The following is a 23,905-nucleotide window of genomic DNA, read 5'->3' as shown; positions in this document are numbered from 1 at the left end:
ACCCAGAAAGCAGAGGAGGAAAGGTCTGACGCAGCTCCAGGTGGGGGAGTGGACGGGGCCCAATGGGGCCTGCTTCCTTCCTCTTTTTCTCCCTCTGGCACTGAGGGGAGGGTTTGGGGAGAGTAGGACAAGAGTGGAGCTGGGTATGTGGGGCATAGCTGTGGACGTGGGGGTGAGGCTACAGTGCTAGGATCCTGCGAGACTGGGGCCAAGGTCAAGGCGGTGGAGCTAACTGGAGAATCTCGTGCTGGGGATTGAGTGGAGGGCGGGGGGCTGTGAGGAGGTGGAGCCGAGATGGGACTGGGATTTGGAGGCAGACCCCGGTGTCTGGGGATGTCCTCTAAAAGTAATGGGGTGGGGCTAGGTTCAAGGGGGCGGGGCTGAGGGCAAAATTAGGAATTTAAATAGGAGAGGGGTAGAAATACAGATTTAGCTGAGGGCAGGATTGGCTTTTTGAGGTCTAACCACGTAGGATAAATTAGAAACGCAGACCCCCATGAGAATGTTGGGCCCAAGGCTGCTTCCACCTCCATCAAACTAGGTTGCGATCCAGGGACCTCCCCAGGAGCAGGGTTAGAGTTTGGGGCAGAGCCAAGGAGATCTGGTTAGCACTCTTCGTGGGCAAGGGCAGAGAGGGACAGGTCCAATAAGGCGGGCGTGATGGGAGTCAGTTTATGCCTGTGGGAGTGTGAGGGGGGCGGCGGCTGGGGTGTGCGAGGACAGAGTTTAGGGTGACTACAATGATTTCATCGATTGTAAACAGGCTTCTGTTGGGGTACACGCAGCTTGTGGGTCCTTTGCGAAGATGAGGGGAGTCCGAAACCCATAAACCATTTAGCACGGGGCGACTGCAGCCGGGCTTAATTGGGATCAGAGACAGAACTGGACGGGCGGGGGAGGAGGTATCCTGGTGGAGGGCTAGGGAGACTGTCCCCTCCGCTGACTGCCTCTTCTTTCCTCAGAGGCGGGCACCGAGGGCCAAGAGACCGCGGAGATCACCGACTTCCAGAGGGTGCGTTTCTGCAAGGTGGTGGCTGCCGCTCCGCCACCGGGGGCCGCCCGCTGACCGCGCCCGCCGACCGTGGCCTCCGCGCTCTGCACTAACCTGCCGCCTTGCGCCTCTGTCCTCTGCTTCCGTCACACTCCCGCCAGAAGAGGGTTAAATGTAAGGGGGGCGGAGCCAGGGACCGTGAACGGGGTGGGGCCAGGGCAATAGTCCAGTCTCACGCTTCGGGGGGCGCCGTGGCACCGGGAGGGCTGAGACGCCCCTAATCACCCACCTAATGGAAGCCATGGGGTGATAGATGCCGGTCCCCGGGCCTAGATTGTTGCCTCCCGGTTTACATCTGGGGCCTGGCAGATAGCTGGTGACTCTTCCACTGGACTCGGAATTACCGGGCCCCGTCGCCTATTAAACGCAGTGCTTCCGCTAACCTTTGAACTGTGTTTCTGGCAGGGCAGGCTGGGTTTCTATGCTTGGCGGGCTTTTCCGTGGCGGAAGAGGCGGGAGGAAGGGGGTCTTCCTTTCTCCACCCCCCCTGATACGTCTTCCCTCCCCTCCCCTCCTCCCGCAGGCCTCCCCGAATTCCTGAAGACGCTGCTGGGAGGGGACTGAAGCTTCCCCGCCTTGATGGGGTGGGGGCGGCAGGAGGGGGTTAGTCTGGATTCCCAGGCTGCGCTCTCTCCTCCCCGGAGACCGCTCTGAATCCCGTGACTTTAGGGAGAGGGAGAAATAGAGGGTGGTGGGGAGGAGTTGGGGAAGGGGCGTGATTGGGTTGTGGGGCCCAGCTGGGACTTCGGGGGTGTTTAGGCCTCAGGACACTAAGTACGGAGGAGGTCCTGCCGGGGGCGTGGTTAGGATGCCGGCGCCGGGCCAGAAGTCTGGCGGACGGAGTTAGAGCGCAGGATGGCCTTAGATGTGGATGGAGCGGCGAGAGCCGGTTTAGATGGGCGTTCCTAATGCGGGTGTGGGGTGCAGCCCTCGGTCGGGGGCGTGTTCAGTACGGTGCTAGAACTAGTGGAGTGAGGCGGAGGAAAGGGGTGGAGCCTGGACTAGAGAGCGCGAGTCCAGGGAGAGAAGAGGGTGGCTTCGAATGCAATAGATTTCGAGTCTGATTCGGAGAAAGGCAAGTTAGAAGCGGAGCGGGCCTGCGGGCTAAGGACCGGGGTGCTTTGTGAGGCTTGAACCTCGCAAGGCCGTGGAGCTCGGGGGCGGGGCTGGATGCATGGGAGAAGTCTAAATCCCGAAAGGGGATGGGGTTAAGGCTGGGGGAGGAGGCCAGAAAGGGGAGGGCGGGGCCAGGCTCTGGGCGGGCTCTCAGGTAAGAGGTGTGGGCATCACACCCAAGCGGGGCGGTAGTCGGAAGCGCAGGGAGCTATCTTTGCAGGCCCAGGGCGGGGTCAGAGCTAAGTGAGGGGTGGGGTCTGGACGCTAGTTAAGCCTTAGCTTGATGATGGTTGGCTAGAGACTGGGGAGGGGGCGGACCCAGAGCTCGGTGGAGGCCCGCCCGTTTGGGGGCGTGACCATGCTGGCGGGGGCGGGGTTGGACGAGGGAGATTTAGAACGCGGAGGCGGTCCTCCGAGGGGGTGGGTGGCGGGGGCGGGCCAGGGCGCGGGGGCGGGGCCTGCGCTGGCTGCTGCGCGGGGCCCAGTGGGCTGCGGGGATGCGGGGCACGAGCTGCGTGGGCGGCGGCGGCGAGAGCCCGGGTGGCGCCGGGCTGAGCGAAGGCCCGCGGGGCCGCTGGCTGCGCCTCGCCCCGGTCTGCGCCTACTTCCTCTGCGTCTCGTTGGCCGCCGTGCTGCTCGCCGTCTATTACGGGCTCATCTGGGTTCCCACGCGGCCCCCCCGCGGGCCCTGCCGGTCCGCCGCCCAGCGCGCCGTCCCCTCCGTGCGCCGCCCGTCCGGGCGTGCCGCCTGCCCCGGCGCCCGCCGCTGCCTCGGTCTCCTGCCTTCTGGGAGCCCCCGGCGGGCCACGACCCCAGCTCGAGCTGCCGCGCAGCCGCCGCCGCCGCCACAGCGACCCCAGCCGCCGCCCGAACCGTCAGACACCCAGAGAGACGCCGGAGGCTGCGGGGGGGCGAGGACCCGGGTAACCCTCCCTTCCAACCCAAGCTGGATCGCCGCCTCTCGAGAGCCCGCGCCCCCACGGCGGATGCTCCGTTACCCGGTTGGGCCCGGGCTCCCTCTTCATGACTTCGCCTGGCGTCTCCGGAGTCGTCATCCAGAAGAATGGGGGTGGGGGCGCCAAGGGGAGCTGGCCCGGGGCCTCGCTCCTCTACCGTCAGGCCGGGGTCCTCCACCATCTGGCAGAGCCCATCCTGACCTCTGCTTCCTGACACCCTCCCTAGTATTTTGAGCATAGAGCCCACCGCCCTCCTGTCTCAATCTCCGTGTCCATGTCCTTGTGCAATAAATTCCAGCCCCAACTGCCCGGTGCTGTGTTGTATTGTTTGCGAGATGGCTCTACTTTCAAGTTTGTGAGGGGAAGGCCTTACCCGCGTCTGATCTTCATTTCTCTTGCCCTGGGTGGATCGGGTGGCTTCTCCCCTGACCTGGGTGGGGGTGAGGTGTGTGTTCTTCTCTCGCCATCATGTGGTTTTTGGGCCTGGGAGGAGGCTTCTCTGCAATGGGGCAGTTGAAGGTCAGACAGTGTGAAGGACTTCACAGCTCTGCGGATACTTGGGGCAGAAGAGGAGGGCGTCTGGAGGGAGGTAGAGGGTCTGCCCTCCTATTACAACACAGGAGATGAGGGGAGAGATGGGATGATTTCAGGCAAGAATTAGGGTTTGGGGGATTGTGACTACTATAATTACAATGTCAGGGATAGAAGCTCAGTCACCCTGAGACGTCAGGATGCTACTGGAAGGGACTGAGGCCTTCATCCTGGGGTCTGAGAGAGGAGGGTGGACAGGGGTGGTAGTGGGCTTCTCTGCCTCCCTGGAAATCACAGAGGAAGTTACCAGCGCTGTGCTGCCTTTGAAGAGGAGTACAACCTCCCTGGTCTCCATCACTCCTGATGGACAGAGGCAGAGAAACTTAGGTCCTGCTGAAAGAGTCAAAGGTAGTTTAGTCTTTCTTCCTACCCAGAAGACAGGCCTGGCTCTGGGCAGAACATTGGACCCTATAGGCAGGAAGCAGTTTTCCTGTCTAGCCTCGTCCCTTGAACTGGGACTTTCCCAGAAGAGTGAAGCTTAGCCTCCTCCCTCAGGCTGGGACATCTGTGGATGAGGACTGGGCTGAGGATGTCAGTCATTCTGGTTGCCTGCCTTCCTCCCTTCTACCCTTCCAGCACCACTTCTCAGAGGGGGTCTCCAGATGGAAGGGGAACCCAGGAAGACAGCGCCCCTTTATAGTTAGCACAGGTGATGGTTAAAGAGCACTGATTCTAGGGCCAAGATGCCCAGATTCAAATTCCCGCTCTTCCTCCTCTCACTGGCTCTGTGACCTTGGGCAGGTTCCTCAACCTTTCTGGTCCTGTAAAGCGAAGATGATAATAGTACAGAGTTTCAGTGAGGATTAAATAAGCTAGTGATCTGCCTGGAGCCTTTTGAACAGTATCACATGTTCTTTCTCTCCACCCGCTTCTGTCCCTCAGGGATTCAAAAACTCCAGCCTGGATCCCAAGGGACATCAAGTCAATCTGGAGCTTCTGGAGACCAGCAAGTGGTGAGTTGGAGGTGGGGACTGCTGCTGCCTCTCTGTTTCCCCGGGACTGTCTTTCTAGCTTCCTGCCCTCTTCTCCCCAGCTCCATTTCTCCCCATCCCTCAGTTTCTCTTCCTGTCTCTGTGTCTCCCTCTCTACCATCCTCTCCCGCCCTCCTCTCATGTGTCTCTGCCTGTCTTCCCCTGACCTGTCTCAGTGTAGCATTGGCCTCTGTCCCTCACTCGACTCTCTGACTCACACTCTTGCTTTTCTCTCCCTTTCTTCTCCCTCTCCCATTTTGCCCCCACAGGCCCACCTTGCTCTCCCACCCAAACTACTTTCTCATTTCTTCCCTGGTTTAGCCCCCTCTGCCCTATCGCCTCCCCTGTGCTGGTCTCTCTTCATGATCTCTCAGTCTCTTTTTTGGCCACTGTCTCTTAATTGTAGGCTTAGCAAACATTTACTGCGCCTTTATGATGTGTGAGGCATTATTTTAGGCACTGGGATCACAGCCATGAACAAAACAGGCAAAACTTCCTGCTCTCCAGGGAGGTGACATATTATAGGAGACACAGACAAAAAATAGGATTAATAACTTAGATATATGTTATGTTCAGTCATAAGAAGCACCAAGGAGGACAATCATCAGGGTCAAGGTGACAGAGTGGGATGGAGTTGCTGGTCACTGGGCAGAAGTGAGGGCAGGGCCTGCCGATCTCTGAGGGAAGCTTGTGCCAGGAAGTTGAAACAGCAAGTGCGGTGGCCCTTAGGCTCAGGTGCTTGGCTTGTTCAAGGAACCACCAAGAGGCCAGTGAGTGAGCAGAGTGAGTGATGGGGAGAGCAGGAGGAGGTGAGCAGAGAGCGAAGAAGGGGACTGATTGTGCAGAGCCTTGCGGGCTGCCCTGAGGGCTTCGGCTTTTGCTTGGAGTGAGGTGAAGCCATGGGAAGTCTGTGAGCTAAGGAGGGACAGAGCCAGCTTAGCTGTCAACAGGACTTTCTCATTGCGGGGTGGGAAGGAGCGGTACGGGGTGAGGGTGGGAGCCAAGTGGGGAGCCCAGGGGGGGAGCCACTCCCGTGGTTCAGGTGAGGGAGGGACGGTGGTGGCCAATGGTGGGTCGATCAGGATAAGATGGTGGCCTGGAAGAAAAGTGGGTGGTCAAAATCCGTGGTGTGTGTAAAGTACACGAAGCATAAAAGTACCATTTAAACCATTTTAATGGAGCACAGGGTTTTGCAACCATCGCGCCTCCACCCCTCTGGTTGCCGTGAGAGGAGGGAGAGAAGGAGGGACTGGGCCAGAGGGCCTGAGGCTGGCACAGGGTCCCGAAGGAGTCGGGGTGGCGGTTTGTTTCTCGGGGTCCTCAAGCAAAGGCTGCCCATCAGAGTGCTGGGTGGGGTGGTAGCGGGCGGGCACTAGTACCCGCCATGCCGTCGCCGGGAGGAGCCTCAGGGAAGCATGGCCTTGGCCCCAGCACGGTGGCGCTGTCGGACAGCTGGGCCCTCAGCAAACCGTTTCTGGTTCTTTCTCTGGATAGAGTCAGCCTCATGCCCGAGCGGCTTCGCAGGGCGCCTCCCTGAACTCCTTCCCATCCCTCGGAGGGACGGAGGCCTGGCCCCTATTGGTGTACTGAAGGACCTTCCTTCAGTTTCATTGGATCAGTGTATGTCACATGACAAACCTGGAGCCAATGCCTGAGCCTGAGCCAACGGTCAGGTGCGGTTGGTTAAGCCTTGGGTTCAACCACTTTACTGGCAAGTGAAGGCGGGATTACTCGGATGGTTTAGGCCAATCAGGACCCATCGCTGGATCAGGCCAAAGTCGGTAGACATCCCTTCTGCAGCCGAGCTGCAAGGGGTGGGACTGCCAGGAGGGGGCGCCGAAGGGTCGCCGTCTGCCCAGTCACCACCTCCCCGGGGATGGAATCCCAGGTTTACAATCCAAGCTGGAATCTAAGTGCCTGCACTTGCGAGGGGTCTGCTAACAGTACCCCTTGTCCCTTATCCACAGTTCCGAATTTGTAAAAGCTGTGACAACCGAGAAATATTTCTTTGGGGGTAATTTTGGCCCACGTGGTGGCAGGTGAACTAATAGGAGTTATTTACGCTCTTTATTTTATCTCCTTTTGGTGTGAATTTTCACACGTGTTTTGCTGCAAATATATGAACATGTCTGATGGGGAGGGGGCTGCCTCAGGCCCCTGGAAGTGTTACGCAAAATATAGCATTAGCTCAGAATTGCCTTTCTAAAACTGGAGCAGTTCTGAGTTCTGAAATGCATCCGTCCCCAAGGACTTCAGCTAAGGGATCGTGGACCTCTAATCGGGCATGCTGCCAAACCTAGATTCATCTTAATTACTTGTTCAACATTTATTTAATGGCTTTGGGAAGAAACTCATTTTCCATTACAATAAAAAAATAGAGAATGGGGGTCATTTACTAAGTGCCTTTTGTTAATCATGCTATTTTTAGTGTCGTGTGTGTATGCGTGTGTGACTGTGTGCCCATATGTGAGGCTGGGTCTCTGTGTTACAGTATTGCTGTGTGTGTTTGTGTATGTTTGTGTATGTGGGTCTGTATGAGAGTTTGTGTGTGTGAAGGCGTGTTTGACCGTGTGCGTGTGTGTGTGAGTTTAATCTTGTGTGTGTGTGTGTTTGTGAGAGAGCACTGAGTTGTGTCCGCTACAAAATTACCGAGAAATTTCGCGCCGTCAAGCAATACCTCGTACTTCCACTAGATGTCGCCTGTCTGCTTCGGCCGGAAGAAACATAAAACTACATTTTTTTGCCTTTTAATCGGGAATTGGTTGATTCTGGCAGAGATGTGTCAGGGACAGTTAGCTCAGGCTCAGCTCAGTTGCTCACAGAGCAGAAGTTCTCAAACTTGTTTCTCTTAGGATTTTTTTTTTTTAACAATCTTAAAAATTACTATTATTAAAGATTTTATTTATTTATTTGTCAGAGATCACAAGTAGGCAGAGAGGCAGGCAGAGAGAGGAGGAAGCAGACTCCCTGCTGAGCAGAAAGCCCGATGTGGGGTTTGATCCCCAGATCCTGGGATTATGACCTGAGCTAAAGGCAAAGGCTTTAACCCACTGAGCCACCTACGCCCTCCTACAGCCTTAAAAATTATTGAGGACCCCAAACAGCTCTTGTGTATGTGAGTTGTGCCTATTAATATTTAGTGTTAAATTAAGGCTGAGAAGTTCAAGGGGCGCCTAGCTGGCTCAGCGGGTGGAGCCAGTGGCTCATGGTCTCTGGGTTGTGGGTTTGAGCCCGACATTGGGTATGGAGATTACATAAAAGTAAAAAAAAAAGACTGAGAAGTTAAAAAATTTACTTATGGAGTCATTTAAAATAACCATAATAAATTCATTACATTTTTGGTAAATATTTTATTGTGGCAAAATATATGTAACGTAAAATTTACCATTTTAAACATTTTAGGTGCACAGTTAGTAACATGAAGAACATTCACACTGTCCTGCAAGGATCACTACCATTCCTTTCCAGAATGTTTCCATCTTCCCAAACTGAAACTCTGTACCCATCGAACAATGCTCCCCATTCCCCCTCCCCCCTTCCTCAATCCCAGGTAACCTCTAGTCTATTTTCTGCCTCAGAGTTTGCCTGTCCTATGATCTCATATAAGCCTCATATTATGTGCCTCATAGTAATCCAATATTTGTCCTTTTGTATCTTTCTCATTTCACTTAACATCCTGTGGTCAAGTTTCATCCAAGCTGTAGCATGTGTCAGAATTTCCTCCCTTTCTAAGGCCAAGTAATATTCCATTGAATGTATGTATCACACTTGGTTTATCCATTCATCTGTTTTTAAATTTTTTAACTTTTTTTGAGAGAGAGCATGAGCAAAGTGGGGGGAGAGGCAGAGGGAGAGGGAACGAGAGAATGTTTTTAAAAAATTTATTTATTTATTTGACAGACAGAGATCACAAGCAGGCAGAAAGGCAGGGAGAGAGAGGCGGGAAACAAGGTCCCCACTGAGCAGAGAGCCCAGTGTCTGACTCCTTGCCGGTGAGGAGTCTGCTTCTCCCTTTCTCTCTGCCTGTTGCTCCCCTTGCTTGTGCTCTCTCTCTGTGTCAAATAAATAAATACAATCTTAAAAAGAAAGAAAGAAAACTGCTGTTTTCCAAAACAAAAAATTTTAATGAGAAGAGTGGCATTATTTCACATTTTTGAGAATACTTAATGTCTAGCTCAATAAAAGACAACTGGATTCTCAGAGCTGCTTCTGCATTCGATCTGTTGCAATGTTACAAGTCATGTAGCCTCCGGAAGAATCTGGGTGAAGTCCAGCCAAGTCATGGGAAGTCCCGAGAATGGGTTTTCCAAGCCTGTTAACCCTCCAACCACATCATCCTGAAACTTACACAGTTGTAAAACCGCCTTCAGCCATCCAGATCCTGTACATTTAACATCTGGCGCTGGGTACAATTTCTGACAACATTCCCAGCACACTCTTGCTATGTGGCCCATGGATCCTAAATAAAATAATCTGGCCATCCCATAGTCACGCTGCCACTATGTAATGATGTTGAGTCTGTGGGTATACAGCTGGTAACTGTCAGTTTCCTCATTGGGTGATCAAGAATGAAAACCTGTGTGTGACCCACACATACGGATGTTTATTTAGCACAGGCATCTGGGGGGGGGGGGTCGGCTGAGGGTCAGCTGATCGTGCTTGGAAGGCTCTGCTGATCTTGGCTGACCTCTCCTCTAAATCTGAGGTTATCTGGGTCTTGACTGATTGGGTCTGGGCTCCAGTTGGGTGGCTTGATGATCCTGGCTAGGTTCTCTCAGGTGTTGGTGGGTAGGCTGACCTTGGCTAGCCTTGGCAGGTGCATCCAAAGCATGGGACCCACGGGCTATCCCAGGAAGGTTCTTCTAGCAACAGCAGCTGTGTGAGCCCAACTGCATTTCAAGCCCCTGCTTGGGTCCTGTGTGCCTTCCTCCTGCTGGCCAAGCAAGTTGCATGGCCGCTTGGTATAAAGAGTGGGAAGGAAGTACATTCCTTCCAAGGAGATGAGATGGATGGAATGACTACTAGTGAAAGTAAGTTGAGCTGTGCAGATGGACCCATCCCAGCCAAGGCTGTCCTAGGGGGAGGCAGGGGGATGGGAGGACCAGGACACTGTGCTCAAACCTGAAACTGAGAATCCAAGTCCGGGCGTCCGGGCCGGGACGGTGTAAAAAGGCACTGAGGTTAACATCGCACCCCAGAGAGGTAAAGGGTAATTGACGGAGCGGTAAGTGTGTGTGTCACAGGGTGCGTGTGTGCGTAGATGAAAACCAGGCAGTCTGACTCTACACCGGGCCGGTTTCCCTGCTCCTTTTGCTTCTCAGCCCAAACCATATGGAAAGCCCGAGTATAGGTACTCTGGCTGGAAATCCCACTGGTGGGGCGCCTGAGTGGCTCATCTGGTTAAGGGTCTGCCTTCAGCTCAGGTCATGATCCCAGCCCTATGTTGAAGGGAGAGATTACTTAAAAATAAAATCTACAAACAAACAACTACCTTCTGCCTTTTCCCCTTCCTTCCTCCCTCCCCTCCCTCCCTTCCTTCCTTCCTTGCTTCCTAAGTGGGCTTCACACCCAGCATGGAGCCCAGTGTGGGGCCTGAACTCACCACCCTGAGATCAAGACCTGAGCTGAGATCGAGTCAGGTGCTTAGCAGACTGGGTCCCCCCAGGTGCTCCAAATTTGCCTATTCTAGATATTTCATTTAAGTAGAATGTTTCATATCATATTTATTCTTCTGTGTCAGGCTCATGTCCCTTAATATGATGTCTTTGAGGATTGTTCATGTCATTGTAAGTATCTGAACTTTATTTCTTTTTTATGGGGGGATAATCTATTTATACCTCATTTTGTTTATCCATTCCTCTGTTGATGGACACTTGGGTTGTTCCCACCTTCTGGCTATTGTGAACAACGCTGCAATGAACATTGGCCGGCAAGGTTCTGTTTGAGTCCCTGTTTTCAAGTCTTTGGGTTATTTATCTAGGGCTGGCATTGCTGGGTCATATAATAATTCTATGTTGAAGTTCTCTTTTTGTGAAGATTTTATTTATTTATTTGACAGACAGCGATCACAGGTAGGCAGAGAGGCGGGTAGAGAGAGAGAGAGGGGAAGCAGGCTCCCTGCTGAGCAGAGAGCCTGACGCGGGGCTCCATCCCAGGACCCTGAGATCATGACCTGAGCTAAAGGCAGAGGCTTTAACTCACTGAGCCACCCAGGCGCCCCCTATGCTGAAGTTTTTGAGGGACTGCCTGTTTTCTGTAGGAGCTGTAGCCCATGACCTTTTAAATCCCTAAATTCCCTGTGTTAGATCCCTTTATGCTTAAAATACCTAGAGTGGTATATATATATTTTAAAGATTTTATTTATTTGATGGAGAGAGTGAGAGAGCACAAGCAGGGAGAGCAGCAGAGAGAGAGGGAGAAGCAGACTCTGCTGAGCAGGGAGCCCGATTCGGGGCTTGATCCCAGGACCTGAGGTCATGACCTGAGCTGAAGGCAGACGCTTAACTGATTGAACCACCCAGGCACCTGGGCTTGTTTTCCCCTTAGATTTATATGAAAGAATAGGATCACAGCTGTTCACCAGTGGCACTAGTAAAACAAAAAGATTGGCTCCAAACCACCCTCTCCATCTACACCGTTTGCATTGGGACTTTGCAGTTCTTGCCCTCAGTGTGGGGAGTCAGTTTCCCTACCCCTTAAATTTGGGCTGGCCTTGATCAATAGAAAGTGATACGGTGTCAGTCTTGATTCTGGGTCTCAAGAGTCTGTGTCTTCTGTTTGTTCTCTTAGAAAGTGTCCACTGTCATGGGAGTCATTTTGGGCTCACCTGCTGGAGGACAAGAGACTGTCCTAAGTCACCCAGCTGATATCCTGCCAACTCCCAGAGACAGAGGCACCTCCAGACCCCAGCTGAGGTCATATGTGGTGGATGAGCTCATCCAAGACCAAAGACCCATCCAGCTAACCCACAGACCTGTGAACAGCAACAAAGGTATTGTTTGAAGCCATTCATATTTGGAGATATTTATTACATGAGGGCTGCTAGAGTGAATTACCAAAGGCTGAGCGGCTAAAACAACAAATATTTATTCTCATGGGTTTGGAGGCTAGAAGTCCATGATCAGGATGCCAGCAGGTTCCCACGTCCTGCTTTGCAGTCGGCCATCATCTTGTGGTGTCCTCCAGTGGCAGAAAGAGTGAGAGTCCCTGAGATCTCGTGTGTAAGAGTACTGACCTTGGGGGCGCCTGGCTGGCTCAGTTACTGGAGCGTGTGGCTCTTGATCTTGACGTTGTGAGTACGAGCCCCACGTTGGGTGTGAAAGTGACCTAAAAAAATAAAATTTGGGGGGCACCTGGGTGGCTTAGTTGGTTGAGGTCCAACTCTTGGTTTTGGCTCTGGTCTTGATCTCAGGCTCATGGGATGGAGCCCTGCATTGGGCTCTGTGCGCAATGTGGAGTCTGCTTGCATTCTTTCCCTCTCCCTCTGGTCCTCCCCTTGCTTGTGCATACACGATTTCTTGGATAAATTAAATCTTTGAAAAATAAATAAAATCTTTAAACAAAATAAAGGCACTGATCCCATTCATGAGGGCTCAACTTTTGTGATCTCATCACCCCCTAGTCCCTGCTTCCTGATTCTATCACACTGGGGGATAGGGTTTTACCATACAAATGTGGGAAGGGACACAAGTATTCAGTCTATAACAATAGCAATAGTTAACTGATACACCCTGGGCTCTTCATAGCTCCTCCTAGAGCGACAGTAAAGGTCTGGCAGCATGTTTAGCCTTTTTCATCCAGTTCTCTTTTAGGGCGATGCCCAGAGTCTGAGAAATCTCTCTGTTGTCTATCCTTGCTGCCCAGGATGCCTGGGGCTCGGGACTGTGGGTCACTGAAAATTTTCTATCAGAGGACGGAAGCAATGTAGGTGACCACCTAGGAAGCGCTTGCTCTGAATTTGATAAGGACCAAGGGGAGTGTCTCTTGTTATCTGCTTTCTGCTTGACGATGTTCTGTCCCCCACTTCATTGTGATAAGAAGAATCAAATGTTTTTGTCAAGAGAGAAGGGACAGCTGTAACTCTGGAAGCTCTTAAGGCAAAATGTCAGGCAGGGGGCAGGGAGGTGACAGGGGATGGTGCACTGAGACATTGGGGGAAGGGGGCTGTGGCACCTTGGGTAGTGGGGAGTCTCTGAGGCCAAAGGTGAAAGAGAAATGGAGGTGTGAAGAGATGTTGAGATGGGGAGATGGAGGGATGCCTGGGTGGCTCAGTTGACTGAGCGTCTGACTCTTGATTTTGGCTCAGATCATGATGTCAGGTTTCCAGGATCGAGTCCTGCATCAGGCTCCTTGCTTAGCAGGGAGTCTGCTTCTCCTTCTCCCTCTGCTGCTCCCCCTGCTCATGCTCACTCACTCCCTCTCAAATAAATAAATAAAATCTTTAAAAAAAGAGAGAGATGGAGAGATGGAAATATGGAGAGAAGTGGAGGGAGAGAGGTTCCAAGGGAGACAGAACCCTTATAGAGTTGGGAAGGAGGGAGACTGAAGAGAGGAGTAGAGGAAGGGCTGTGATATGGAAAGGAAAAGTGGTCAGGGGCTGAGGAGGAGAGAAACAGAATAAAAGATCAGGAGGAAGACAGGAGACTGAGAGGTGGAGAGGGAGGATAAGGGAAAGAAGAAGAGATGGAGTGAAGAGAGAGAAGGGGATGAACATGCCAAGGTAGAAGGGAGAAGGTCAGATCGTGGGTCTGATGGGATGAGGCTGGAAGGGCCGGAGTTCCCTGGAAGTGGCTCAGAGACACGAAGCAAGCCAGGGTCAGAGGGTATGGAGACCCCCCCAGAGGCTGGGTGAAGGAGAGACAGGGAGGTGGGGGGAACCCAGGGAGAGGCAAGGACACTGAGAGACAGTGACACGGAGCAGGGAGGAGGTCTGGGGCTGAAGGAAGACCTGGATGGAGGAGGAACGAGAGGCTGGATGGTGGACAGAGGCCAAGGGAAGAGGGATGGAGAGAAGGAAGTGCTGAAATCTGGGCTGACTTAGAGGAGGATGACGCACTAAGAAGAGAGGGGATGAGAATTCTGAGAGACAAGCAGGTGGTGTGCAGTTAGCCATGGAGAGAGCCAAACCAAGAAATGGAGCAGCATGTGGAGTGGGGTTGGCTGGGAAGAGAAGGGGTGAGGCAGGGAAGTGGAGAAGAGAGAGAAGGAGACAAGGAAACTGGGGAGGGGAAGTCCTGGGGGGTGGGTGATATCTGGGTTTGGGGAGTGGAAAGAAAGCTGAAGATGGAGAGCAAATGGAGGTAAAGCTTGGGAATTCTGAGAGGGTCAGAAGCTGAGAGATTCCCCCCACCCCCCGCAAGACAGGAGCATCTGTTGCTCATCCCCAAGACAATGCTTGTGTTTAGTGACTTACAGAACCTGGAAGAGCTGTTATCATTGTGTTCATGACTTATCACAGGGCAAGGAGAGAGGTTCGAGTCAGCCAAGGGGAAGGGTGTGCAGGGTAGCATCTGGGAGAGACCAGGCGTGATCTTCTGCTTGTCTATCCCCACAGAGTTATGGGGACAGTGCGCACCTTTCCTGGCAACATTATGTGACCACACGCACATGGTGTACTGCCAGCCAGGAAGGCTCCCCTGAGCCTCGGCATCCGGAGCTTTTGTTGGGGGATCAGTTACCAGGGCAGGGAGCACCAGGGGGCCATGCTTTTGCCTACCACCCCTACAGTGGGCTACAGCTTCGCCAGAAAAAGGAATGGGCTATACGTGAACCATGATGGATGACCAGAGCATGAATGAAAGAAGCCAGGCAAGGCAAATCCCCTCCTCCTGGTCGATTCTATGCATATGTACAACATTCTAGGAAATGGAAACTAATCCCTTGTGCTGGAAGGCAGATCAGTGGTTTCCTGAGGGCAGAGGGTGGAGGGGAGTGATCAGTTACAGAGAAGCCCAAAGAACCTTCTGGGCATTATGGAAATGTTTGTTAACCTGACTGTGGTGAAGGTTTCACACATTTCATTCTCGAGATGTGCTGAGGGCACATCAATTCTACTTTAATGAAGTTTAAAAAAGAGCACATAGCAATTCTGTTATATACTCCAATGGATTTAGCAAGAAACAAATTACATGTCTTGCTTTGGTTTTGCATCCTCAGCTTTCACTCAATTCCACAAGCACTACAGTCACGTAAAAAGCTTCATTATGGGGGAACCTGGGTGATGCAGTCACTTGAGTGTTGGACTCTTGGTTTCTGCTCAAGTCATGATCAGGGTCGTTGGATCCGAGCCCTGCGTCTGGCTCCATGCTCAGCAGGGGAGTCTGCTTGAATTCTCCCTCTGCCCCTCCATAAATAAATAAATCTTTAAAAAATAAATAAAAAGCTTTACTATGGTGAGGTGTTTCTCATTTGATCATAACATTCTGACAACAACCCTATGCACTATATATTTTTTGCCCTCGTTTTATAGATGTGGATGGGTGCAGAGGGGTCAAAAACCTGTCCAGTCACATACAAAGGTTTATCTGCCTGCAAAGACCTCCATGAATTTGGAATTCTGTTTTTAAAATTGAGGTAAAATCGACATATCACGTTACATGAGTTTCAGCTGTACAACCTAACGATTCAGTATTTGTATATATTGTAAAAACGATTGCCACAATAAGTTCAGTTAACATCTGTCACCATACATACATAGTTAACAATTTTTTTTTCCTTTCTGGTGATGAGAACTGTTAAGATCTACTTCCTTAGCAGTTTTCAAATATATAATCTATTATAATTATAATAATTATTATTACTTATTATTTTAAGATTTTATTTTTGAGTAGTCTCTATGCCCAAGATGGGGTTTGAACTTACAACCATGAGATCCAGAATCACGTACTCTATGGACTGAGCCTGCCCAGGCACCCCTATAATACACTATTATCTATTATACTCATGGTACTGTACCTGGAATCCATGGGACTTAATGTATTTTATTACTGGACGTCTGTACCTTTCGACCACCTTCACCTCGCTTCCCTGCAACCACCAGTCTTTTTTTCCTGTATTTTAAAAAATATTCACATGTAAATGAGATTGTGCAATATTTGTCTGTCTTTGACTCATTTCAGCTTTATGACTTCAAGGTCCATCTGTGTTGTCATAAAAGGGAGAGGTTTTTTTTTAAGATTTTATTTACTTGAGAGAAAGAGTGCATTTGAGAGAGAGGGGGAGAGAGCATGAGCATGGGGAGAGACAGAGGCAGAGGGAGAAGCAGACTCCCTGCTGAGCAGGGAGCCTGATTCGGGGGCTTGATCCCAGGACCCTGGGGTCATGCCTGAACCCAAGGCAGATGCTTAACTGACTGAGCCACCCAGGTGCCCCTCTTATCTGTGCTTGATGCATATCAGTATGTATGTCCTCCCCCAAACAAGATAAGAGTCTAAGTGTGATTTGGCCATCCTTCCATCTACATCCTGCAACTCCACCCCCCCCCCCCCCCCCCCCCCGTTTGACATCAGTGAGTTTTATCTGCATTTGTGTGGACAAGCATTTATTTTTGTGGTCACTACTTATTTTGTTTCTCACCTTGTTTCTAAAACTTGTCACTTCCTCCTGAATTAACCCCTCTTCTTGTTTGTCCTGAGTTCTTCCAAAGAGGGTCTATGGGAGGGGAGTTTTCCGAGTTTTTGAGTATCCCCTTCATTCATCTGGTTATACAATCCTTGTTCAGTCTTTCGTCACATGGGGGATGTTACTGTGTTATCTCCTAGCATCTAGAGTTGGTGTGGAAACGTTGGATGACAGTCTGATTTGTATTCTTTCTTGTGGGAGGGGGATTTCCTTTTTTTTTTTTTTTGTAAGATTTTATGTATTTGTTTCAGAGAGCGTGAGCAAGACAGAGAAAGCATGAGCAAAGTGGTAAGCAGCAGGCAGAAGGAGAGCAGGGAGCCTATGGGAATAGATCGATCCCAGGACTCTGGGATCATGACCTGAGCTGAAGGCAGATGGTTAACCAACTGAGCCACCCAAACACCCCTGTACTCTTTAAAAAAAAAAAAAAAAAAGTCTCCCTTTTCTGGAGACGTTTGTGGTTTTCCCTAATACTTTGATATTTTAAAACCTGGCTAATATTTATTTTTTTAATCTCCCCCACCCAATCTTTCTTGCTTATCATACAATAGACACTTCAGTATGAGGCATTGTGTCCTTAGTTCTTGGTTGATATTCTTAGTTATTATTTGTAATATTAATATGACTTATAAAATTCTTAGTTAACACTTTTTTTCCCATAGTGTGTCCCTATCTACTCTTTCTTTTCTCCAGAGAGATTCTATAGGATAGAAGTTAGAACTTAATTTTATTTCTTAAAAGATTTTACCTTATTTTAATTATTATTTTCTTTCTTTAGTTAAGAGAGAGAAAGAGTGAGCGAGAAAGAGAGAGCAGGAGTAGGGGGAAGGGCAGAGGGAGAGGGAGAAGCAGATGCCCTGCTGAGCAGGGAGCCTGATATGGGGGCTCCAGCCTTGATCCTGGGACTCTGGGATCATGACCCAAGCTGAAGGGCAGATGCTCAACTGGACTGAACCACCCAGGCCCCTTATTTATTTGTTTATTTTAAAATTTTTATTGCCTTAAGTAATCTCCACACCCAAGGTGGAGCTCAAACTCAGGATCCCAAGATCAAGAGTCCCATGTTCCACCCACTAAGCGAGCTGGGCGCCCTGGAACTTTCATTTATATCATCCACATATCTCATATTATTACTTCGAGTCTCTCCCTCCCTCTGTCCCGTATGGATGCCTTCAGGGCTAGCATTTTGAGCTCCCTCATTTATTCTTGAGCTGTGTCTATCCTGCCATTTAACACACCTATTGAGTTCTTTATTTCAGCAATTATAGTGTTGATATCCCTTGTCTCCAGTTAGGTTCTACCTCATAACATCCTCTTCTGGCTTGGAATTTTCAATAACCTCCCTTAGTTCTCTGAGGATATTTATTATGCTTGCTTTACCTGCCCCATTAGCTCCACTTCACTGAGTGTTGTTTCTTCCATGCCTGGCTGAAATATGCGAGCCTCCCGGGCATGCTGACAATTTGGTGCTTCGGAAAAGGTAACCCATTCAGTCGTCTTTAAACTTGATAGTTTTACATTATTTTTCTTTGAGCATTGATTTAGAAGTGAAGCAGAGAAACTGATTTCTATTTGTTAAAAAAAAAAAAAAAGTAGGTAGAGAGCGAATTACTGCATCTGGCCAGAGAAGAGACAATTTTCTGGTTTTTTTAAAAAAGGGAAAAATTGTCAAGGACCATGTGTGGTAGACACTGTGGATCCCTGTCCCCACCTTGGTTCACCCACAGATGGGGCTGATGTTTTCCAGCACAGAGTGAGCCTCTCAGTTCAGCTTTTTCTGGCTTTAACTTATTTGGACTTCAGGTGCAGCCCCCAAAGTGGGAGGAGATTACTGTCTCCCAAGTTGGCGCAACCCATACCCAAAGCAAGATCAGAGAGGTGGCATCAATGCCCAGCTTCCCCATCCTTCCGTGGGAAGATCCTGAGGCATGTTCTGCCTGGTTCCTCATAGGGCCCCCAGCATCGAGCCCCCGGTGCCCACAAACTGTACCAAGGTGACGAACACATCTTTTATTAGCCTTTCGCCCTTCTCTTGGGCTCTGTTCTCTACCTCATCACTCCCTCCTGTTTCCTGAAATCAACCCCCAAATAAACTACCATCACCTAAATCATTGTCTCAGTCATTTTCTCTGCTTTTGGGGAAATGTAAGCAAAATTGTGAGTCCTTTCCATATCTTGCCCTATTTTCTTTTTTTTAAAAAACCATTTTCTTTAATTATTTTTTAAAGATTTTATTTATTTGACAGAGAGAGAGAGACAGCGAGAGAGAGAACATTAGCAGGGGGAGTGGGAGAGGGAGAAGCAGGTTTCCCACTGAGCCCGGAGCCCTATTTGGGATTTGATCCCAGGACCCTGGGATCATGACCTGAGCTGAAGGCAGATGCTTAATGACTGAGCCACCCAGGCACCCTGAAGTTCTATTTTTAAGTAATCTCTTCACTCAACATGGGGCTCGAACTTACAACCCCTAGATGTAGAGTTGCACTCTCCACCTACTGAAGTACCCCTGAAGCAGCTTTTTTAGTAATCGTCCCAAATCGGAAATGACTCGAATGTCCTTCAGATTGACTAACAAATAAACCATCTGTCCCCCATCAGTACAGCAGAATACCGCTTAAGGTTAAGAGGGACTTTTGCTACACACGGTGACAGGGATGAAATTTAAATGTATTGTGCTAAGTGAGAGAAGTCGGTTCAGAAAGCTGCATACAGTATGATTCCATTTATAGAACATTCTGGAAAAGGCAAAACTCTGCTGATGGAGAAGAGATCAGTAGTTGCCTAGGGTTACAGGTGGGGGAGGGGCTGACTACAGAGAAGCAGCCTGAGGGAGTTTTCTGGGGGTATGAGACTCTTCTGGATCTCATTTGTGGTGGTGGTAATTCAGCTCAGGGTTTTGTCAAGATGTATAGGACTGCATGTCCAAAAGAGTGGAGTGTGTTGTAATAACGTCAAAATAAATGAACACAAAAAGGGTATGTTAAGGGGCACCTGGGGGGCTCAGTCAGTTAAGCATCTGCCTTCAGCTCAAGTCATGATCCCAAGGTCTTGGGATAGAGGCCGCACATCGGGCTCCTTGCTCGGCACACAGAGTGGGGCTGCTTCTCTCTCTGCCTCTCTTTCCTGCTTATGCTCTCTCTCTCAAATAATTAAATAAAATCTTTACAAAAATATCTTACAATTGACATTTTAGGATCAGAGATGCTCACACTTTTCACATCTGTGCTATTTTAAGATTAGAAACTTCTAGAAAGTTCAGAGTACTAATTACCATGTTCTGTATTCAGTCAGGCCTGGCACTTCTCATTGTGATCTGGCTTGGTTCTTGGGAAGTGTGTGGGGTACTTTGTCTTGCTGATGATGCTCTTTTCCCACGGCCTTCCAGAGGCCCTCTGCCTGACACAGCTTGGCCCCTGGCCTCCTCCCAGCCTCCCCCACCCCCCGCCCCCGCCCTGGGCTTCCTGTCACCACCTGGTTCCCCACTCAGCAGGAGCTGGAAGCTCTGGGAGTCAGTCTGGGCAGGGTCAGAAGATCCTGATCCTGGTTGGGTGTGGGCCTAACCACTGCTGCCAGTGGGCCCACCACATCCTTCCTCAGGGGACCCTGTGGCCACCACGTGGGAGCCTCAGGGTGAGTGGCCAACATGTGTCTTGCTTGGGGCTTCCTGTGGTAGCTGGCAGGGTGGTGGCTGGCCACAACTGCTCCTCTTTGGGCCATGGAGGCTCAAGCCACACACTTGGCCCAGCCAACTTCAGACACCAGGAGATGGGAGTACAAATTAAAGTGTCTCAGGGCACCTGGTTGGCTCTGTTGGTTAAGCCTCTGCCTTTCAGATCAAGGAAAAGCAAGTTTCCACTCCCTAGACCCACTCAGCCCCACACCCCTTATAATTTCTACCCCCCAACAAGAATGTCTATCTGGGCTTATGACAGCAAAGTCTAGTTTTGTCTGTCCTTGAACTTTTTTTTTTTGAGGATTTATTTATTTAGGGGTGCCTGGGTGTCTCAGTCATTAGGCTTCTGCCTTTGACTTAGGTCATGATCCCAGGGTCCTGGGATCGAGCCCCACATTGGGCTCCTTGCTCAGCAGGAAGCCTGCTTCTCCCTCTCCCACTCCCCCTGCTTATGTTCCCTCTTGCTGTGACTCTTTCTGTCAAATAAATAAAATCTTTAAAGAGACACATTCATTTATTTTAGAGGGAGGACTGGCAGAGAGAGAGAGAGATAGAGATAATCTCAAGCAGGTTCCACTCTGAGCAGGGCGCCCAAGCGGGACTCAATCCTACAACCCTGAGATCATGACCTGAGCTGAAATCAAGAGTTGGTCGCTCAACTGTCTGAGCCACCCAGGTGCCCCTCTGTGAATTCTTTATGGAGTCTAGGTACAAATCCTTCGTTGAAGATAAATAATGTACCTTCTTGCACTTTCTGAGTCATCAGACCTACTACCAATTTTCTTTCTTTTTTTTTTTTTACTCTCAGGGAAAACTGAAAGAATCCCAGCACTTTATTTTGAAACTCCCAGTCTAACTACTAATAAGAACAAATATCAGCAACATAAAAAAAAGTCTTTCATCCTTCCTCCATAATTTCAGGAAAGCAGATATGATTCTGCATCATAAAATTGCCCCTATAAATATTATTTCTAACAAAGGAAACTCTTTTATTTTTTTTTAATTTTTATTTAAAAAAAATTTTTTTTTAAAATTTATTTGTTTGACAGACAGAGATCACAGGTAGGCAGAGAGACAGGCAGAGAGAGAGGAAGGGAAGCAGGCTCCCGGCCAAGCAGAGAGCTTGATGCGGGTCTCAATCCCAGGACCCTGGGATCATGACCTGAGCTGAAGGCAGAGGCTTAATCCACTGAGCCACCCAGGCACTCTTCTTTTTTTTTTTTTTTTAAGATTTTATTTATTTATTTGACAGAGAGAGTTCACAGTAGACAGAGAGGCAGGCAGAGAGAGAGAGGGAAACAGGATCCCTGCTGAGCAGAGATCCCGATGCGGGACTCGATCCCAGGATCCTGAGATCATGACCTGAGCCGAAGGCAGAGGTTTAATCCACTGAGCCACCCAGGCACTCTTCTAACAAAGGAATCTTATAAGACATCTAAAACTTCAGATTTTGTTGTGTCCTATGTAAGTAGCTTTAAAAAAAAAAAGATTTTATTTATTGCTCAGAGAGTGAGAGAGGACAAACTGGGGGAGGGGAAGAGGGAGAGGGAAAAGCAGACTCCCTGCTGAACAAGGAGCCCCACACATGGCTCTTTCTGAGGACCCTGGGATCATGACCTGAGCCAAAGGCAGATGCTTAACCTGCTGAGCCATCCAGACATCCCTATGTAAGTAACTTTTAACCCCCCAAAACTCCATCATTATGATCCATTGATAGGTAATAAAACATTTACCTGTGTCCAAAGAGACTTCTGACTTTTCCTCAGCTCCTAAAAGGTAACTGAAGCCCTTGGAATGAAGCCTGATAAGACTGTCTTGGTTTACATGGAGCCTTGGGCAACTCCAGATGGTCTAACAATGTGATTTAAGGTAGGGGGTTTTAGGTCACATGGTGTCAATCAGCTAGACTTCCAGAGGGGCTGGAGACTGAGACCAGCCACAGTGGTGACCCACCAGGTTTACGTGACTAAGCCCTGGCAAAGACTGGACATCAAAGCTTTGGTGGGCATCCTGGTAAGCAACATTCAATCTGTATCATCACACACTGTTGCTAAGAAAGAACTCTCTGGGGGCGCCTGGGTGGCTCAGTGGGTTAAAGCCTCTGCTTTCAGCTCAGGTCATGATCCCAGGGTCCTGGGATCGAGCCCCACATTGGGCTCTCTGTTCAGCAGGGAGCCTGCTTCCTCCTCTCTCTCTGCCTGCCTCTCTGCCTACTTGTGATCTCTGTCTGTCAAATAAATAAATAAAAATCTTAAAAAAAAAAAAAAGAAAAGAAAAGAAAAGAAAGAACTGTCTGTGTCTCTGTGGAGGGAGGACAAGTGGAAACTCTGAGTACCAAGCGCTCCTGATCTCTGCTCCCTGCATGTCTTCCCTTGGCTGTTTACAGTCTCTGTCCTTTGCATGTAATAAACTGTAACCATGAGCACAACAGTTTCCAGACTCAGAAGTGAGGGTGGTCTTGTCGACCGTTCAGCATCTCATAGTTGTCTGACTTAATAACAGAAATAACAGAAGAAATTTATTGACCCATTCTTCTTCTCTCACACATTTTCCTCTGCTAGATTTTTTTCTTTAAGATTTTTTTTAAAAGGTTTTATTTATTTGGAGGGGGCACAAGCAGGGGAGAGGCAGAAGGAGAAGCAGGTTCCCTGATGAGCAAGGAGCCCAATGTGGGGTTTGATCCCACGACCAAGGGCAAATGCTTAACTGACTGAGCCACCCAGGCGTCCCATCTTTTTTTTTCTTTTTTTTAAAGTTTATTTAAAATTTTTTTTAGTAATTTCCACACTCAGTGTGGGGCTTGAACTCACAATTGATATCAAGAGTCACATGGCCTTCTGACTGAGCCTGCAAGGCACCTGATACTCTTCTAGGTTTCTTATTTTGGCAGTAATAAATAAGACTGTCATTTAAAATTAAAGCTGCCCTTCCTGATGCTGTTTGTAACTGACTTCTGTGGTCTTCTAGAATGTATTTTCCCATCTGCCCACCAGAAAGGAGTGTTCACAGGATGCAAGAACACCTAGCTCACAGCGGCTTTTCTCTGCCTCCCTTGCACCAGGCATGGTCATGTGACACATTCTAGCCAGTAGGCTGTGCAGTAGGAAGAGCTTGGGCAGCAACAGAGTCCCACCCTTAAAAGGATCACCCATCTGCGCCCCTCCTTCTTTTCCCCCTTACTGTTAAGGGGTGTTAAGTAAGGTGTCTAGGGGAACCTGGGTGGCTCAGTGGGTTGAGCATCTAACTCTTGATTTCAACTCTGGTCCTGATTTTGGAGTCCTGGGAGAGTCCTGAGTTAGGCTCCCTGCTCAGTGGCGGGTCTGCTTCTCCCTCTCTCCTGCTCTTCCCCACTACTCATTCTCTCTCTGTCTCTCTTTCAAATAAATAATAAATCAAATCTTTAAAAAATGCTTGTATGCAGGCACCAAAGTATGTGTATAAGGATGTGCACAGTGGTATGAACAAAAGGGTTGGAAACCACCTAATTCCACCAATAGGGAAATGATTAAATAACAGCTTTCCAGCGAAGAATGGATTTGTTATGCCGTTAAAAATGGACAAAAGGTGTTTTTAAATGTATTTAAAGGGGCACCTGGGTGGCTCAGTAGGTTAAGCCTCTACCTTTGGCTCAGGTCATGATCCCAGGGGCCTGGGATCATGTCCCGCATAGGGCTCTCTGCTCAGCAGGGAGCCTGCTTCTCCTCATCTCTCTCTCTGTCTGTCTCTCTGCCTATTTGTGATCTCTCTCTCTGTCAAATAAATAAATAAAATCTTAAAAAAAAATAAATGTATTAAAAAAAACATGCTTTGGGAAGGAAAGGTGATAAGAGAACCTTATTGGAACAACTGGGGAAATTTGAAGGAAGATGGGGGATTGTATCAGTAGTACATTTCCTGCTTGCCCTGTGGTGAAGAGCCACGGGGTTTC

The 23,905-nt window shown here is 49.6% G+C and overlaps 2 protein-coding genes across 3 annotated transcripts in view; both read left to right on the top strand.

Moving 5' to 3' along the window:
• The first annotated feature begins 2,625 nt into the window (after positions 1 to 2,625).
• On the top strand, positions 2,626 to 3,449 carry INAFM1 (InaF motif containing 1). The gene is given in 2 exon segments (XM_059381495.1): positions 2,626 to 2,841; positions 2,843 to 3,449. Coding segments are annotated over 2 exon segments (429 nt in total). The 5' UTR covers positions 2,626 to 2,664; the 3' UTR covers positions 3,095 to 3,449.
• A 1,145-nt stretch (positions 3,450 to 4,594) lies between these two features.
• The window catches only part of C5AR2 (complement C5a receptor 2), a 51,360-nt gene continuing 32,049 nt past the window's right edge, over positions 4,595 to 23,905 (top strand). Inside the window, exons 1-2 of one of the 2 annotated variants that reach the window (XR_009400987.1) lie at positions 4,595 to 4,667; positions 11,475 to 11,671. The gene's annotated coding sequence lies outside the window, so the exon portion shown is untranslated. Of the gene's footprint in view, positions 4,668 to 11,474; positions 11,672 to 23,905 lie in introns of those variants that run through there. The other variant, XM_059383799.1, reaches the window with a different exon arrangement.

This window comes from Mustela nigripes, chromosome 17 (genome assembly GCF_022355385.1).
Source record: "Mustela nigripes isolate SB6536 chromosome 17, MUSNIG.SB6536, whole genome shotgun sequence".
Lineage (NCBI taxonomy): Eukaryota > Metazoa > Chordata > Mammalia > Carnivora > Mustelidae > Mustela > Mustela nigripes.
This window is presented reverse-complemented; position numbering and strand designations above follow the sequence as displayed.